This window comes from Malus sylvestris, chromosome 11, assembly GCF_916048215.2.
Source record: "Malus sylvestris chromosome 11, drMalSylv7.2, whole genome shotgun sequence".
NCBI classification, from domain to species: domain Eukaryota; kingdom Viridiplantae; phylum Streptophyta; class Magnoliopsida; order Rosales; family Rosaceae; genus Malus; species Malus sylvestris.
The window spans coordinates 7708266-7727498 of NC_062270.1; the positions used below are offsets into that span (position 1 = coordinate 7708266).

Genomic DNA, 19233 nt, shown 5'->3' on the forward strand with positions numbered 1-19233 from the left:
ACCGAACTGAACCGAACCGAAATTTTGGTTCGGTTTCTGTTTTAACAAAAAACCAAACCGTTTCAAACCGAATCCAGCCCTATTAAATTATATTGAAAATAATTTTCTAATTTTCACATTGTATAATAATTAAAAAAAATTCTTTTAATTTGTTTTAGCCATCTGGCACAAATTTGGACTCCAAGTCAGCAAAATGTGGTCTATGTTCTTGTCATGTCATCACTTAACAGTCAATTTAACAGATTAATTAACGGTTGTATGACATTGCTACGAAATCGAGAGTTGTTGTATGAAGTTGAAAAAAATAAATGAAGTTGTACGAGAGGACATGTAATTTACCCATTGAATTTTTATGTAAGAGGTTATCAAATTGAGACGAAAAGCCACATGATGTTACCTACATATACCTTTTAAATCTTTCTTAAATCTTTCAATTTCTAGGAGTAAAAATTGTATTCCCCTCTTATTGTTTTTTTCCTCTTTTTGATGATCGGTACGTACGCTGGAGAGGTTTGAAGTTAACTCGTTAAGTTTTTATTGTTTTTGTCTCAAGAATCGTGATGAAAATTTGTTCATCCAAACTTTGGAGCACTTGATTTAAACTCGGATGTAATGGTAAGCACATCCTTTCTTGCTGCTGTGGCTAAGTCTGGATATTCACCTCTTGTTAGCTCGCTTGGCAGTCTAATTTTGGATAAAATTTGAAAGCGATTGATTTCAATCTAATACAATTCTAAATGCCAACCTGGGAATATTTTTGCTCAGCTCAAGTGATGGTGATGATCATTACTCTAGTTATCACCGTTGAATTATTTTAAATTTTGAGATCTGTGTAGTAGATAGACGTAAATTTCAAAATATTAACTCATCCAACGGTAATAAGTATTGTGGATGCAAATTTTCTCCTCCTCGATCTTGGACGATTTTGCACCTACAAAACAACTAGCACCTTAGGTTAAGGCCAAAAGCCTCACGCGCCCACGATGAATGGGGGGGGGCTTTGGCCGAAGAACCTCCGATGCCAAAGTTAGAATTTTGGAGAGAAATAGTGTTTAGAGTGTTTGTGATTTTTTGCAAGAGGTTGTGGATTAGTGTTTTGTGAAAATGGTACCCAATTTATAGGAGAGGAAAGGATGATTTATTTTGGGGGGTTATGGAGATAGTGGGCTAGTTATTTTTAGGGAGTTATGGAAATAATTGGCTAGTTAATTAGCAAATAGTAATAACCTAATTTACTAGCTATTTGAATGTCACAAAAAGGGGGAGAAAATGGCAGCCACCAACAGGAAATAAAGGGCATGACCGGCCTAGTGGGTTTTTGGTTAGTTTGTGGTTTAATTAGCCACTTTAATTGGCTAATTAAATATGAAAAGAAATGTTATAGTAATTATGGTATTGATTGGCTAATAAAAGGGAAGAAATGGTGGGAAAAGGTAACAAAAAAGGTAATGGTTTAGGTTTTGAATGGGATAGCCGGCCCTCTAGTATTTTTAGGTTTGAGTGGATGTTTCAAATTGATAATTAAGGGATTGATTAGGTAATTAATCCCTTAATTAGTCAATTATTATGATTTGAGGAAATATGAAAGGAATAAGTATATTATTTAGCTAATTGATTAGCTAAATAATGAAATGGGAAATATATGAATAAATTAAGTTTTAAGTTGATACCTATTTTGGGCACTTTTGACTTGGTTGAAAAATGATTGCCCACTGCTCGCGCGTAGGAATCCCGGTATGCCTCAAGGGTATTTTTGTCCTCTTATGTTCAAAAGTCCACGTGTCGCCTAGTGAATATTATTTGCTCCACAAGTATGGTGGTGAACATTACTATCACTTGAGGGTGATGAGCAGAAATGCATCTAAACCAAACCAGGTTTATAAGCTCTTCTAATACAGTGAAAGTTAAATCAATAGACCAAATGGTCGGCGGTCTTTCATTCACTTATTTAATTAGAACATTAATGTCACTTAATTTCACATAAAACTAAAGCTCACCACTTTGTTTTTTCTTTTTTCGGAGAACTAAAGCTCACCACTTTGGAATTAGATAAGAGATTTTGTTTTTCCTGACCTCAAGCACTGTCTACTACTACATATCGAACTATTTGCATGTCATGTTTCTTGGAAGAGCAAGCCATTGACAGTCACCCCGCCGTCGACGGTAATAGTTTGCCCAGTAATGTAAGAGGCTGCAGGTAGGCATAGAAATGCTACCAAGGAAGACACTTCTTCTGGCTCTCCTGGACGTCCTAAAGGGCACCGAGAATTTATCACCGCCGATTTCTTTTTATTTCCGAGAAACTGCATGCATATAGTGTGAGAATGGATGTAATGACAAATATATTAGTAATGATTTTAATGATTTGTCAAGCTCTTCAATAAAAAAAATAAGAGTAGAAGTATTATTTTTAAATTGGCAATCCTGCATTGTTTTTTTTTTTTTCTTTCTATTTTCATGTTTTAATACTTTTGATTTTAATTTGAGCAAGATAATTCTCTTAATGTGAATTGACAAGTAATTCATTGCCATAACTAAGCTATTAAATAAATAATGAATAAAAGATGATAAAAATTTGGCTTGTTTCTTCAAGAATCAAAATATTACTCCCAAAAACAAATCCAATAAATTTAAAATCAAGAGTTGAATTCTTTATTTTATATGAGTCCCACTACTGTTCTGATTCCTCAATGTTTATTAAACACATGAATAATTTCTTTTCACCACCATCCAACTTCTTATTGTGATTCTGATTCCGATTACGGACTTCGAAAGACCCATCAATGAAATGTTGATTGGCATTGAAGTTAAAGCATGCATCATGACATGAAGGGACTTATAGTGTAAGTGACTAAGAGAATTTACCTATGTTCCTTAGGTCTTACTTTGATTTTCCTCCCCCAAGATCGGTTGTATTTAAAGACAAATGAAAATAAAAAGCATGCACGAGCACGTGATGATGATGATCTTACCATTTCACCAAGGGGAGTGGTGATAAACCAAGGTGCAACACTGTTGGTCCTTATTTTATCTTTTGCCCACTCACATGCCAAGTTTTTTGCTAATTGATTTATTGCACCTGAGAGATACAATACAGAAAAGCCACACAATTTAAGCTCAATTCTTCAACTGCCTGCAAAACACAAATTATCTATTGGGTTTTATTTTTACATAAAGTTTTAAAAAATATATAAGGAAAATAATTAAGCACCTTTAGTTGCAGAATATATAGATCCAACCTCTAGTGAGACCACACCAGCAACAGAGGATAAAAAAACGATGTTAGCAGATCCAGAAGCTTTGAGAAGAGGATGTGAAAGTTGGCACAAATGGTAAGCGGATTCAAGATTGATGCTCATCATGAATGAGTAATCTTCAGCGGTGTACTCTAGTGTTGCTTTTGGTCTGTTAGCCCCCACATTGTTTATCTACAGCCACACATTTTTGGAAAGGTTTAGCATAAAAATACAATAGTCTCAACTTTGTTGAAAGGGGCTATGAGTTCAAAGCTAATGGACGACAATTATAAATTAGGGGACTTTAACTAAAAGCTTCTCGTACTGTTTACTTTAACGAAAATCTATATTTTTACACTAAAAAGTCCATCCTAGTACTATTCACTTTACCTTTTATTTTGTCCTTATCATTAAAACTCAAAGTTTTCAATCCCTTTTCATTAGTTTTCCTTATAAATTAAGGAAAAAAGTGCACTTCTTCTACTGGATTCAAATTCTTAAATTTCACTAAAAAGTTAAAGCTTTCTCAAACGACTAGATACTGAAAAAGTTGAGGTTTCCTCATAAAATCAGATTAGCAATATATGGAGTATCCCAACCTATTATAACCCCTTGCAAGGTTTCTCTTTTCACTAATACGGGACTCTTTTACCTTCACATCCTCACAGATACGATCTAAGGGCGTCAGGATCCTCTCCGAGTCTTTTGGGTGAGGATCCTAGAGATCCGTGAATCATGTTCGTTCATTGTACATCGTACGGTCAGTTTTTGTCAAGTACAGTTTGTGTTTAATTTTAAATAAAAATATTTAAAATAATTTCCAACCACACGATGTACGATGAACGAACATGATTGAAGAATCCTGGAATTCTCACAAAGAGAATCCAGGGAGATCTAAGGCATCTTTTCTGCTAAACTGAACGATTACAATTTTACTTTTCTTCATGACCAAATATCCATAACAAAACAATAAAATGCCAAAAGTGAGTGGTACTCTGCAAAATTTTACCATGGAGCGGTGTGCAGAATGTTTGGTTCAATAAACGGTTAGATTTTCATTTGTGACGTTTGATAGTCTCACAATCTAATCGTTCAAACACTCTAAACACTGTTGTATTATAGGGAGAAGCTTTGTGTTATATAAAACGCAAAACGACAGAAAAAAAATAAATAACTTTAAAGACATGAAGTCCAAAGGCTGCAGACAGCTCCTACACTCTCTTACTTGAAAACTCTTCTTAATGGATAATTGACAAACACTTGATTCAACTGAGTTCATCTTTAAACACCTCTCAACCTTCAAATTCATGAACTCACATTAATCTTCTAGCTTAATCAGGTATGGACCTCTCTAGATGCCAACCGTTGTAATAACTTCTAACATCATCTTTGGTGGAATTGTTGCCAACACTTTCAAAATCTTTAACAGGATATTTAACGGAACTAATGAAATGAGACAAAATGGGACACAAATATATGATTTAGAGAGCAAAATATGTCAAAATAACTTTGGGAAGGTAAAGTGGAATCCGACAACACTATCGGGGTACTGCAATAGTTAAGCCTTGAAATTATTCTTTCAGTCAATTGATGAGTCCTGTACTTACAAGGATGTTAAGTTTGCCATCAAAGAGTGATGAGACCTTGTTTATAAGCTCCTCTCTTTGGGTCTTTGACACCACATCGCAGACTGAGCCAGTGACTTGAAAACCCTTCTTCTCCCACTGACTCAGGCAGTCATTAAGGTCAACTTCATTTCGCGAACAAGTATGCACAATTGCACCTAGCCCTGCCAATTCTTCCACTATTGCATACCTGTATAATTACATTATCAACTTCAAACATGGAATCGTAAAATCTGAGGAAAAAAATTGGAACACTTGTGCTTAAATTTTTTTAGAATTGGAGCTTAGTTCTTGAATCAGACATTTATAGGTATTGGTCTCTGATCTTGTAGGCGGACAAATGGTCTTTCTAAGTAACTTCCTTATCACTTTTTGTCCTTCATATTGTCATAAGTTTAGGAACCAAAATTTAAAGATCAAAGCTCCAATTAGAGAAATAAAGAGAATATTGCATTGCAAGTAAAAGGAAAACTGAAATAAAAAGAGATTAATGGTCTGAAGTATCCAGATGTAGAGAAGCTAACCCAATTCCTTTGGTTCCACCAGTGACAAGAGCCGTCATTCCGTTAAGAGACCATCTTTTGTCTCTGCTGTTCATCTCTTTCTCTATATCTCTGCTCCCTAATCTCTCTGCAAAATACTAGCGGTGCTGCTATTTCGTACTAGTTTTGATATTTATCAGATATTGGGTGGCCAGGATAAGAAGTACACGTGGCAACTGTTTCTGTTTAACACCACCAAAGATATTGGACGGTTTGGACCGTACTGGATAAGAAGCGATAATATTAGGGAGACTAAATTTATAAATTAAATTATGTGTCACCAATAAGAATGAATATGTTTATTAACGCTTAAGTAATTTTCCTAGCATTACCCGGATAGAAGTGGTGAAGTATCCGTTCTGTTGTTGTATGCATTTTCCAGAATAAGTCAAGTGGTAATTTATAAGCGAGAACCGTAGAACACCAAAATTTAAACACCAGCAAAAAAGAATCGAGTTTTTTACAACCAGAATACCAATATATACTACTTACCTATATAAATAAATTTACCTATATTAATAATATGCCTACTAATTTACCTATTATTTTCCAGATCCAAAAATTTGGTGACAGATGCCTTATTTTTCCAAATGACCAAAACTATTAGTACTAAGTAGGTATGTAGCATCACACATCACCCAGGGGTGTAGATCATGTAAGCCTTATATGTATATTCTCATCTCTACACGAGGCCTTTTGGGAACTCATTGGTTTCGAGTTCCATCGGAACTCCGAAGTTAAACGAGTTCGCGCGAGAGCAATCCCATGATGGTGATCCACTGGGAAGTTCTCATGTGAGTTCCCAGAAATAAAACTATGAGAGCGTGGTCGGGGTCCAAAGCGGACAATATCGTGCTACAGTGGAGTCGAGCTCGGGATGTGACAAGGTACACTAATCTTTTCAAAAAAAAAAAAAAAAAAAGGTACATTGATATTCAAAAAATAAAACAAAACATACTAGACACATCATTTTTTCACCCTTTTTGATTTAAAGAAAACAAAAGCATGGTTTTTATTAAATCAATAGGGTACATTAATCTGAAAATTTATTGTTGAATAAAAGACGTTTTGAATTTCCATTCCTACATCAATTAAAATTTCAAAGCCATTACACTCGTTACAAGCAAATAAAAAAGCTTTCTATTTTAATTTTGATATCAACATAAAATGCTATAATGACATAACTTAGGGTAATTTGGGGAATCCGAAAAATATTAAATATGACACACAATCTCGATTAGGCAATTCACTTAGGTTGAGCCTAGTCATTGGGGTTTTGTTAGAAAAATATATTATTGTGAGTTTTATGTAAAAAATAAATAAATTTGAAGGGCTGAAATCACATTTTCAATAAAAAATATTCACAACACTTCTTCGATGTCTACCAATCAATGATACTTGCCTCGATAAAACTATGCTTGGAAAACTCAATTGGACAAAACCTAAGGGAAGGCTAGAAGAAAAATCGGGCACTACGTTTGTGATATATTGATATGGTGTTAGATACACATAATGTTGTCTCGCTAAAATATTGCTATGGAAAAATTAAGTGAATAAAGGCCTGGTCAAAGGAAAAAGAGCACAATGTGCTTATGTCTAGTTTAGCTTGTTGTTGAATACTCCTGATGAATTCCCCCCTGAAGATAGTAAGTCTTGATTCAATTGTCACTATTGTTGAGTTTGACATAGATGACACAATCATCTTCACGAATTGCATATTTTGAATGCTAACTTTCAATTTGAATGCTAAGTTTCTGGCAATGGATTTTGTTTCTTTCAGTTAAGTTTGAATGCTAACTTTCAATTTGAATGCTAAGTTTCTGGCAATGGATTTTATTTCTTTCAGTTAAGTTTGCTGCAGTTCTATGAGGAAGAAAATGGGTTAGTTTTGATTCTGAATTCCCTTTTCGTTTGTGTTATGAAAATAGTGTTTTTGGGTGTATGTATGTTGTGTTTTGTGTCAAAATATTTCCAAAAGTAGATGAAATTCTAAAATTGGTTCTGGTTTAATTGTGGTTGTGATATATTATATGCTGAACTGTGATTGTGATATATTATATGCTGAAATGTGGTTGTGATATGTTATGCTTTGATTCTATGAACAGGTCCTTGATAGAAAAATTGCAATGGCCACTTTCATTGTAAGTTTAGAGTTAAATCCTTGATAGTTTATTGTTAGGTTGAATTCTCCATGTTTTCTTTACAACCTTTTGTTTTTCATCCTATTGTTTTTTCTTGTAGGAAAAGTCAAATGAAAGCTTATCTAATTTAGATTCCTGGAAACTAGATGATAGGGTTAGGGAAAAGATTAAGCATACTTCATTCTATAGGTTTCTTAGCCTCACCCAAAGGGTCAAACACAACATGACTTTACTATCAGTAATAATTGAATATTATGATGTTAAAATGCAGTGTTTTGTCCTTCCTAGTGGGTGTAAATTAGTATTTACCCTACAAGACGTTTTGTACATCACCGGGTTGCCAATTGATAGAAGAGCCGTCTCTAGAGTCGATAATGGGGGAGAGTATCTGACCCGCACTTATTTAGAGGAGGATTTTGTAGTCAAGGAGGAGGCTTTAAAGTTCACGTGGCTTAGGGACAAGTTTCAAGTAGTGCCACCTGAAATAGGAATAGATGGTCCAGAGTTGCTTCCGTATGTTAGAGCTTACCTTATGTATAAATTATTTTCGATCATACTACCGAGCTAAACATACTCGGCCCAGAGTATTGTTCTTCCTCTCTTAGAGAATCTCCAAGAGATTGATACATATGTGTGGGGTGCTGCTTTATTAGCACACCTACATTACTCATTAGAAATTGTCAAAAAAGAATTAGATAAGTATAGAAGCGGTCAATCGAAGGCAAAGGCGTCGGCATTCTCCGTGATGGGACACATATATTCTTTGATGGTAAGTATTAATTTAAAGGAAAACTAATGAAAAGGGCTTGAAAACTTTGAGTTTTAATGATAAGGACAAAATAAAGGGTAAAGTGAATAGTACCAGGATTGACTTTTTAATGTAAAAATGTGGTTTTTCGTTAAAGTGAACAGTACCAGGTGCTTTTCATTAAAGTTCCCTTAATTTAATGAGTGTTTTTGAGTTTTTTTTTTTTTAACGCATTGAAGTGTATAAATATTAATTCCTTTTGCAGATTGAATGGCAGCCATATAAAAGGCTGCTTCCAGATTTTCTCCCAATCAACCTAGTTGGCCAAGAAGAGTTGGGAAGGTCCCAAACCATCCTCATCTACTTTGAAGAGAGAGCCTATGCCCCAATGAATGTCCCCAAAGCAATTTGGCATTCAACTAGTGGATGTGAGTGGCTTGAGGAATAAGATTCGCCTGAAAAAGATCATTTCAAGGACGGGGCCAAAAAGGATCGACTGGCGAACATACCACCATTACGAACAGTACACTGAGAAGTGGGAGCACCCAAGTCGCTTATAAAAGATCTTGCTCCACCTCAACCTATTCCATATCCTATTGGTAAGTACAAGGACTTTTGTTTATAAACAGTTTTTTTCCTATTACACCAAAGTATTAAGTACTTTTTATATAAATAGTTTTTTCCTTATTTCCCATGTCATCCAGGTGAGAACGGATCTGGTTTCGATTAAGGTGAAGGCTCTGAAACTCATGGGGCTGATTTCCGAGATCCAACTAAGTATAAGGACTTTTGTTTATAAACAGTTTTTTTCCCTTTTACACCAAAGTATAGGACTTTTTATATAAACAGTTTTTTCCTTATTTCCCATGTCATCCAGGTGAAAGCGGATCCGATTTCGAGGTGAAGGCTTTGAAACTCATGGTTCCAATTTCGGAGATCCTATTAGTAAGTTTAAGGACTTTTGTTTATAAACATTTTTTTCCCTATTACACCAAAGTATAAGGACTTCTTATATAAACAATTTTATCCTTATTTCCCATGTAGCTGAGAGCATATCCGGTTTCAACCGAGTTAAAGGCAATGGAACTCATGAGTCTGATTTCGGAGCTATTTCCTATATTGATCCCAATATTGATGAAACTGGTAATTATCTATTGAACCCAATTTTTGAAATGCATACAATTTTTTCCTTATAAAAAATATTGTTGTGTTGTAACACCCTTGTCATCCATCAGGTGAGATGGATGGTTCCGATCATGAGCCTCGTGACAATCATTATAAAGGTGATGACGATTCTAATCATGGGCCTCCTGACAATCATGATCAACCTGATCATGGGGCTCGTGACAATGATAGGCAAGGGAAGCAATATGCCTAATGAAACCGACCAAACAATTTGTAGTCCACCAATGGCCTTGAGGATCCCGATTACGCCGTATTATCTACGGGATATGGAATATGAAGGTTGTGTTACAAGAATCCATCAAATGGTAAGTCTCTCTATTTGTCTCATGTCATGCATGTGCTTATGTGAATATTGTGCAATTAAAATCAGACCATCATAATTGATTTTAAAATACCTAAATCTAAAGAGTTCATAGATTCTGATTTCTCAAATTCGGAATAAGATAGTCTTATTCATTATGTATTCCTAATAGCAAGTATTGTAAACCAATAAATAATACTAGTAAGAGATGCCCGTGCGATGCTGCGGGATTGAAAATTGTATGGAATTTTGTGTATAGAACTATTTACATACAAAAATACTTGATCTATATGTACATACTATTTTATGTGCAAAAGATTTGGTGGATAATCCTATTTACATACAAAAAGAATTACGAAATTGTCCTATTTACATACAAAAGATGGTCAAAAGATACTATGATAAAGAAATCTAGTGAACTATTTGAGTTTTTAGCGAATGGGATAAAGAAATCATGTTTAATAGGTAGTTAATAATTCAAAAAATATAGAACAATGAAAGGGTATACATACTCTGTTTTGCAGCCATAAATATGGTTTCAGAAATGCTTGGGGAATCTTATACATTTCTGGTTGGAGCCTTTGGAGTAAGAGTTGTGTCTGATATTTCCTTTGCTGCAACATCACTAATAAAAAAAGTAAATAGAGGAAAATAAAAGTGTTATTAAACATTGAGTAGTGTGGAATTGAGAACAATGAAAAACTACGAACTTGATATGAATGTTTGTGATATGAATGTTTGTGAGATGAATAAATTTGAGATGAATATATACACACTGTATTTTGGGACACGTAAAAATGATTCTGGAATTGCTTTGGGTTGCTTTGGTTTTTGGAGAGATGATAGGGGCACCATCGAAATTTGAGTCGAAAGCTGATATGTTTTCTATGGAGCTTTTGTATCATCACTAAGATGTAAAAAAGAGGACAATTAAAGGCATTAGTGAACATTGAAAATGCGGAGATCAAAATTAAAGTCATTAGATAGATGTAAAATACACTCGCATTTATACGTAAGCAATAATGCCAACATGACACTACAGATGTAATAAAAAATAAAAAATAAATCTTGTCCAAACCCACTTCCATGTCAGGTCATAATTTTACAACCACCAAAAAAATAATGGAAGGGCATGCCATGATCTCTAGAAAATGATAATCGCATTTTTTCTGAAATTGCTCAACTTCCGTAATCTTTTCTAAAGAACCAATGATTCGCATGCTATAACCAAATCATAAAATAACAGATGATTACCAAAACCCATCTCAGGTAAACTAATCCCAATAAAATAAAAAAACTCATGCATTCAAATTTCGAAGAGCAATCAAAATGAAGAAGTGAAAGCTGACAGACTTTGAGATTGAATCTGTCCTTCCTTTTGGGTCTCTCGTTCAATAATGCATCAACACAGTGAATACAATTTTTCACTTGCGCTCCCTGCATATCCTTGATAACTAAAAAGCAGCAGAAGCACAACATACTACTGAGCATTAAACCTAAATCCAACTAAGGAGATCAGGTAATCTACTCAAACATACCAACTCGGTCCTTGGGCCACTTCAACTTTGCAAATACACGACCTTCTGTCCTTGCATTTGACAACAATTCCCATGTCTCGTAGTTTTTCCTAAAATTGGCAGCCAATAAAGTGATATAAGTAGAGGAGAATCAAGCAATGGAAACTCTACCCATACACATAACACATGTTTAACTGACCTCAGGTCCATAGAAAGGATGTCATGGTGCACAACGTCATAAAGATCTTGAACAGCCTTAACTGCACCTTTCTCCAATTCGGACATTCCCCCTTCTTTCTGTGCATTATATAAAACGAAGCGAAAATTTTGAGAAGAAAGAAATCGATGAACAAAGCACAAACAAAGCACAAACAAATAACTACATGACAATATCAATTTTATGTAATTAGAAGAAAAGAAAACTCAGAAACATAATTTAAATTTTTTAGAGCTGCCTTCCAAGCATTAGACAACTATCACTCGCCCAAACCGTGTTCAAGATTCCCTAGAAGGCATTAAATACTTTCAGGCCAAAAGTATCAACCCATTTGAAGAAAAAAACCCTCACCTAATTTCCCTTTTATGTTCCTAAATGCAAAAAATTAGGTATAACATTTAAATGAATTGTCATACACACATGTACAGACCTAAAAAGAAATATTTGAAATCTAGAGTAGGATAAATTGCTTACCTATTGGTGGTGCGGCGCAATTCATTGGATTTGGGTGAACTGGTGGTGGCAATCGTCTAGGTGAACTGGTGGAGAAGCACTTGATAAGAACTACGAAATTGAATAACAATGAGAAATTAAATCCAAAGAATTCAAAGATAGAAGAAACTAAACAACGGGTCAAGAAACTATTAAGGAGAATGAAGGACCACCATATTGTAATGCACACAATGCACTAGATTAGTACTTAGCTTAGCTATTAAGCTAAGTTTGATATAGTCGGTTATGTATTGCTGACTAGGATATAATTATTGATGTATATATCCTTGTGTAATGAGATATCAGAGTAGTGTAATGAGAATCATTTTTCTTACAACCCAAATCAAGCTTTCTCTCTCTCTCTCATCAACTGCACAGATTCATAACTTCATCATGGTATCTTCGCCGGAGTCCACCGACATCGATCCTTCGCTTCCCTCCTTTTCTTAATTTCTTGGATTTTTTTTCTTATCTCCCAAACAGATCTTACCTCCTTCTCGTATTTTTTTTTTATTTTCTGATCTCCCAAACAGATCTTTTCTCTCTCTCGTGCATTCTGTTTGCAATCGCTATGGCGCCTCATCCATCCTCCTCTGATTCCTCTCCTCCAGCTACCTCTTCTGGTCCTACTCCTCTTGGTGAGATCTCTACTAATGTGCCTCCATCGATTGCGACGATTACTGTTCAAAACATTGCTGGAATGGTTCCGACGAAACTCAATCGGCACAATTTCATCACCTGGCGTCGCTTATTTCTTCCTGTTCTGAAGCGATTCAAGCTTTTAGGGCTTCTTATTGGAGATGATCCTTGTCCTCCTCCGTGTGTTCGTGATTCGTCTGGATCTCAGATTCCTAACTCTGCGTACGAACTGTGGTGTGAACGTGACCAAATCTTGACGATTTGGATCAACTCCACTCTTGCTGAAGATCTTCTTCCTCTGACCATTGGAATGGAAGATTCTCGTTCTCTGTGGCAGTCTCTTGAACGTCGTTTCGCAGGCGCTTCGCGTACTCATGTTCATAGTCTCCGATCTAAAATCCAGACTATTCAGAAAGGTGATGCTTCCATGACTGAGTATCTCAACACTATTAAGGACATCTCTGATAAGCTTGCTGCTGCTGGTGAATCGATTTCTGATTCAGATCTTGTGGCTTATATTCTCGCTGGTCTCCCAGATGAGTATGAATCATTTGTTGACTCAATCGAGACAAGAACTGAGTCTGTTAATGGTGATGAACTCCATGGTCTTCTACTTAGTAAGGAGATTTCCCTTCAAAAACGCAAGACTCGACAAGGCTCTACATCCTCAAGTTCTGCACCCTTCCATGCTTATACTGCTCAACAAGGCTCGTCTGGTTCTCCTTCTTTCAGAGGCAACTTCAGAGGCAAATATCAGAATCAGAATCGCAATCAATACCACAATCGTAATCGCTTTCCTCAGAATCGCAACTTTGGTGCTAATCGCCAACATAATTTCTCTGGAGGTATTCTTGGTCCTGCTCCCTCTCGTTCCTCATTTTCTGGTGCACACTCTGGTCCTATTCCTGGACCATCCCAACCTGGACAATCCATTCCTTGTCAGCTTTGTAATCAATATGGTCACTCTGCTCTCTATTGTGGCTCTCTCTCCCAATTTGCTTCTCACTGTTCCCCTCCCATGGGTTTCAATGCTCTGACTGGATCCCATCCTCCAAGCTACTGGATTACTGACAGTGGAGCGACTCATCATGTCACTCCTGATCCAGCCTCGCTAAACTCTGCCACACCATACACAGGCACTGAACAACTTTTCGTGGGTGATGGCAAAGGTTTGTGTATTTCTCATACTGGAAATGCTTTAATACGCACTCTTAATGCTGTGTTCAAACTTCATGATGTGTTATTAGTTCCTCAAGCCTCTCATAATCTCCTGTCCGTTTATAAATTTGTGTATGACAACTGTTGCTCGCTGACTTTTGATCCCTTTGGATTCTACATCAAGGATCTAAGAACTGGGATGATGCTTTTCCAGGGCCCCAGTGAAGGAGGATTGTACCCTTTCTACTGGCATGCTTCTACTGGTGTTTCTGGCATTGCTATTTCACCTCATGCTCTAATGATTGCTAAAGCTGATATCACTACATGGCACAGACGGCTTGGTCATCATTCAAGTCTAGTTTTCAATAAAATAGTAAATAAAGGTCACTTGTCTGTTGCTGGTTCACATTCTCAGAAGTCTGTTTGTTCTGATTGTCAATTTGGGAAGGCTTCAAGATTGCCATTTTCTGTTTTACCTTGTAAATCTACTCGGCCATTTCATCTTGTTCATGCTGATGTATGGGGTCCTTCCCCCACCTCTTCTTGTACTGGATATCGCTATTATCTAATACTAGTTGATGATTTCACTAAATATAGCTGGCTCTATCCACTGCATTATAAATCCGATGTGTGTTCTGTTCTTCAGACTTTTGTTCTCAAAATTCAAACTCTTTTCGACAGCAAAGTTCAACGTTTGCGATCTGATTCAGGGGGTGAGTTCTTAAGTGCTACTTTGCAAAGCTTCTTTAATCTTCAAGGCATAACTCATCAATTGAGTTGTCCTCACACTCCTGAGCAGAATGGATGTGCGGAACACAAACATAGACATGTGGTTGAAATGGGTCGAACTTTATTATCTCACAATGGCTTACCTTCTCAGTACTGGATTGAGGCTTTTCAAACTGCAGTATATCTCATCAATCGCCTTCCTCCTCAGGCTTCTTCTATCAATCCTTGGGAATTACTCTTCAAAGCTCCACCTCCATATCATCTCTTGAAGACTTTTGGGTGTGCATGTTATCCCTGGCTCCAACCTTACTCATCCAGTAAGTTAGATCCAAAGAGTAAACTTTGTGTGTTCTTGGGATACAGCTTGAATCACAGCGGTTACCGTTGTCTTGATCCGGTTACTAACAGGTTATACATTTTGAGACATGTGGTGTTTGATGAAACTCTTTTCCCTTTCAAGCACTCTCTCCCTTTACCTTCTCCTACTGTATCCTCTCATTCTATTTCTTCTCCTTCATTATCTCACCCTATTTCTCTTACTATACCTATTCATCATACTCCAACCCCTCCTGCCATTCTACAAAATCCCTCATCTTCACCTTCCTCCTCATCAGTACCCCTCCCTCCTCCCTCTTCTTCTTCTCTTGTCCCCCCTCCTACAACTATCCCAACAACCACCATCCCATGATTACCCGAGCCAAAGCCGGTATTTCTAAGCCTAAGATCTTTACAGCCACTAAGCATCATCTCTCCCCTTCCGTTGATCCACTCACCATCATTCCTCCGACCCCTACTACTTATCTTCAAGCCTCCAAGCATCCTGCTTGGGTAAAAGCCATGACAGATGAATATCAAGCACTTCAATCCACTGGTACTTGGGAATTAGTATCTTCTCATCCAAGTTACAATTTAGTTGGGTGTAAATGGGTATTCAAAATTAAGCACAAAGCTGATGGTTCAATAGACCGATACAAGGCTCGGTTGGTAGCTAAAGGGTTTCATCAACAAGAAGGCCTCGATTTTTCTGAAACCTTTAGCCCTGTAGCAAAGCCGACCACCATCAGAATACTTTTGTCTCTTGCTGTGAGCTATGATTGGTTTGTACATCAGTTAGATGTCAGTAATGCTTTTCTGCATGGCTATCTCAAAGAAGATGTGTATATGGTTCAACCTCCTGGTTTTGTGGATCAGTCTAAGCCTCACCATGTTTGTAAACTCAAACGGTCTCTCTATGGACTCAAACAAGCTCCCCGAGCTTGGTATGAAGCCTTCTACAGCGCACTGGTTTCGTTGGGTTTCTCTTCTTCTTCCTCGGACACTAGTCTCTTCATCAAGAAAGACTCTTTCATCACCTTCATCTTAGTGTATGTGGATGATATCATTATCACTGGAAGTTCCCCTGCCCTCTGTCAGTCCATTATTTCCCAGCTTCAATCCTTATTTCCAGTCAAAGACTTAGGTGATATTCATTATTTTCTCGGCATTGAGGTTCACCGATCTGCAAAAGGATTGTTTCTTCATCAGTCCAAATATGCCTTGGACTTACTTAAGAAGACAGATATGCTTGGGTCAAACCCTGCACCACTCCCGTTAGTTCCATAAAGTTGGATCACTCTGGTTCTCCTCTCACAGATCCTACTTCTTATCGCTCCACCGTTGGTGCCCTTCAATATCTTACTTGGACACGACCGGATTTGGCTTTTGCAGTCAACCAGGTTTGTCAGTACATGCATACTCCCCGGACTATTCATTTGCAGGCTGTCAAACGGATTCTCCGGTACTTGAAGGGTACCCTTGACTCCGGGTTGTGGTTTACCAAAGGTCGGCAAATTCTTACAGCATGGACTGATGCTGATTGGGCAGGTTGCCCTGTGGACAGACGTTCTACTAGTGGATACTGTGTGTTTCTTGGACCCAATCTCATCTCCTGGAGTGCCAAGAAACAATGTACAGTAGCTCGTTCTTCTACTGAAGCTGAGTATCGCTCTCTTGCTCATACTGCTGCCGAACTCAGTTGGGTTTGCAAAATTCTGGTTGACATTTCCTTTCCTCTTCTGAAAACCCCGAGTGTTTTCTGTGATAACAAGAGTGCCATTGCTCTAGCTTTCAACCCAGTATTTCATGCCCGTACTAAACATGTAGAGATCGATTATCACTACATCCGCGAAAAGGTTCTTCTGGGACATATCAGTGTTCATCATGTGGCTTCCTTACTCCAACTCGCTGATATCTTTACCAAATCCCTCCCTGCTGATCGATTTGCACAGCTTCGGTTCAAGCTTTCAGTTCGCCCTTCTTCCTTTTGCTTGAGGGGGTGTATTAAGGAGAATGAAGGACCACCAGATTGTAATGCACACAATGCACTAGATTAGTACTCAGCTTAGCTATTAAGCTAAGTTTGATATAGTCGGTTATGTATTGCTGACTAGGATATAATTATTGATGTATATATCCTTGTGTAATGAGATATCAGAGTAGTGTAATGAGAATCATTTTTCTTACAACCCAAATCAAGCTTTCTCTCTCTCTCTTACAATCCTGTTCACACTTTTCTTTTGCTTTAATCCAACTGCAAGGGCCAATAAGTTGTTGATGGCTTTGAGTTCTAAAACAAAACGAATGCTATCAACATTCAAATCAGATTGCTTTTAACCCTATTTACCAAATTCTTCAAGCTGCCTAATCAAAATAGAAACACTAATTCGAATGGCTACACATAAACAGCGCATAAAAATCATAAATAAAAAAAATGCAAAGCAGCAGCAGAGATAACAAAAATGATAAAAACTCTAAAAAAATTCAAACAAAATTTTAAAACTTTAACTCACAGGAAGCTCTGTAACCAGTTGCACTGGCTGCCCAGTTCACAATTGTGAAATCTGAAGAGAACCCAAAATTTGAATACTGGAATCTTGAGATTTCTCAGACGATGGCAGATTTTCCATAGCTGATTTCAGTAACCCCAAATCAACTTAAAAAAGTAAATAGATTTAAATTCCAAATTGGGCACGAAATTACTTGCCTTGAGTAGAGAGGGTTTTACAAAACAACGCCTTTGGAGACCCAGCCTTTGAGTGGCTGCAGCGCCTCGTGGTGGCGGTGCGAGACAGAGAGAGTTTGAGAAGCAGCGATTAATTTTTTTGGATGAGAGAAGCGGAATGAAGCAGAAGAGTCGAGAAGAGGCAAACCTAGAAGACGTAAGGATGATCAACAGGTGGAGAGGAAGGGTATAAGAGTCTTTTTACTGTGAAAAAAAGGCCAGAGAACGGTAAAGCAAGGAGAAGGAGAGGGCATTTCCGACATTCCACTGTTCTTAACAGTGCAAAACAGTGCCGGAGAACTGGGCTTTAGTATATGTATAATTTCATACTAGGGTACTAATGGGCTATTTGGTCTTGAATTATATTTTGGGCCTAAATTACTACAATTAGGTGTGATTGTAGTTCATCTAACCACGACCCAAAGGTACATGCCATTCACATAATTAGACAAAAGAGTTCAATTACTCACAAAAAATGTTGCTTCTGTAAATGGTACTTAAATATTTTTGGGAACTTTAACGAAAAGCATCCGGTACTGTTCACTTTAACGAAAAACCATATTTTTACACTAAAAAGTCAATCCTGGTACTATTCACTTTACCCTTTATTTTGTCTTTATCATGAAAACTTAAATTTTTCAAACTCTTTTCATTAGTTTTCCTAATATTTAATGCTCGAGATAGTGCTTTATATCCAGGAGAATTGAAGCTGACAAAATTTCCAGCACGTCATGCTATTTGCCAGGAGGATAAGATGCTCTTTCAGAACACCTTTTGCCACTGCGTAATCAATCCACGCCAGTCTAGTCCGTCTGAGTATCTCTTGAGCCGTCGTTCAGCGGCAAAATTGAAAATGATAGCAGAGAATAGCCGGAGAGATCGAAAACTGAGAGAGATTAAATGGGGAAAGGCTTCCGTTAGCGGCAAAATTGAAAATTCATTTTGATTGGATTGGTTTAGTGTTGGGTTTTGTCCTGATACATTATTACATGGCTTTTGGTTTACATTTAAAATTTTCAAGTTTTTTTTATTAGTTCCCTTATTACCAATGAAGAACCGAAAGCTCATATCTGAAATTCCCGAACCGTTCAGTAGCCCAAACCAAACCAATCCCGAAAGTTTCAATATGGGAATCAGGCTCCCCTTTCCACACGTACACGTCATTGGCACCCTACTCGGATTTAGGTTTGTATGACAATGATTAGGTTTTCTTTTATTATCACTTTTCTTACTTGAGATTATATGTGTATTTCAACATATAGCAGTACAATAGATTTTCTTTTGCTCCATGTGCTTATGTCTATGTAGATAGAGATAGCAATTAGTGTGGTTCAAGCATTAGGAGCAGTATTTTACTCTCAAAGGACTTCGTTTGGAGGTGTTCAAGGAAAAGTGAAGTCTTCCAAGTGACAAATTTCTTTGTTATTAGAATTTCTTTGTTATTAGATGCCTATTTGGTATTTCATGTGTAGTTTGATATTGAACTTAGCTTTGTTCAACTTGTAATACATTTTGACAATATGATTATTTATAAAAATTTGTATTATAGTAAATGTGTAATTTTGTCGATTCTTTTATTAAAATTAAAATAAATGTAAATTATTGTATGCAAAATCAGCAGTAATTGTTGATGCTAGTCTTCAATTACGATGTACAGCGTATG

At 36.9% G+C, this 19233-nt stretch overlaps 3 protein-coding genes and 1 long non-coding RNA gene across 12 annotated transcripts; 2 read left to right on the top strand and 2 right to left on the bottom strand.

Annotated features, from left to right (window-relative positions):
- Nucleotides 1-1904: 1904 nt before the first annotated feature.
- LOC126588788 (tropinone reductase homolog At1g07440-like) lies at nt 1905-5538 on the bottom strand. Of its 2 annotated transcripts, XM_050253906.1 has the most exons (5): nt 5386-5538; nt 4844-5051; nt 3212-3428; nt 2973-3079; nt 1905-2303 (listed from the first exon to the last, which is right to left on the bottom strand). In XM_050253906.1, exons 1-5 carry the CDS (start codon nt 5457-5459, stop codon nt 2115-2117), a joined length of 795 nt encoding a protein of 264 aa, XP_050109863.1. In that variant the 5' UTR covers nt 5460-5538; the 3' UTR covers nt 1905-2114. The 2 variants fall into 2 exon arrangements, with proteins under 2 accessions (XP_050109863.1, XP_050109864.1); XM_050253907.1 differs by lacking the exon at nt 1905-2303 and having other exon boundaries at nt 3011-3133.
- A 2490-nt stretch (nt 5539-8028) lies between these two features.
- Nucleotides 8029-10094, top strand: LOC126588172 (uncharacterized). Its single transcript, XR_007611353.1, has 6 exons — nt 8029-8313; nt 8558-8891; nt 8997-9023; nt 9170-9237; nt 9337-9435; nt 9528-10094. It is a non-coding gene; the product is annotated as an uncharacterized LOC126588172 (long non-coding RNA).
- LOC126588171 (callose synthase 9-like) lies at nt 9424-17684 on the bottom strand. 8 transcript variants are annotated; one of them, XM_050253238.1, is made up of 7 exons: nt 17359-17683; nt 11987-12076; nt 11495-11592; nt 11317-11405; nt 11132-11232; nt 10291-10392; nt 9424-9734 (listed from the first exon to the last, which is right to left on the bottom strand). In XM_050253238.1, exons 3-7 carry the CDS (start codon nt 11578-11580, stop codon nt 9588-9590), a joined length of 525 nt encoding a protein of 174 aa, XP_050109195.1. In that variant the 5' UTR covers nt 11581-11592; nt 11987-12076; nt 17359-17683; the 3' UTR covers nt 9424-9587. The 8 variants fall into 8 exon arrangements, with proteins under 8 accessions (XP_050109195.1, XP_050109191.1, XP_050109190.1 ...); XM_050253234.1 differs by lacking the exon at nt 11132-11232 and having other exon boundaries at nt 10291-10685; nt 11987-12051; nt 17359-17684; XM_050253233.1 differs by lacking the exon at nt 11132-11232 and having other exon boundaries at nt 10291-10685.
- LOC126590178 (uncharacterized) lies at nt 12576-13758 on the top strand. Its single transcript, XM_050255705.1, has 2 exons — nt 12576-13581; nt 13700-13758. Exons 1-2 carry the CDS (start codon nt 12576-12578, stop codon nt 13756-13758), a joined length of 1065 nt encoding a protein of 354 aa, XP_050111662.1.
- Nucleotides 17685-19233: the final 1549 nt, after the last annotated feature.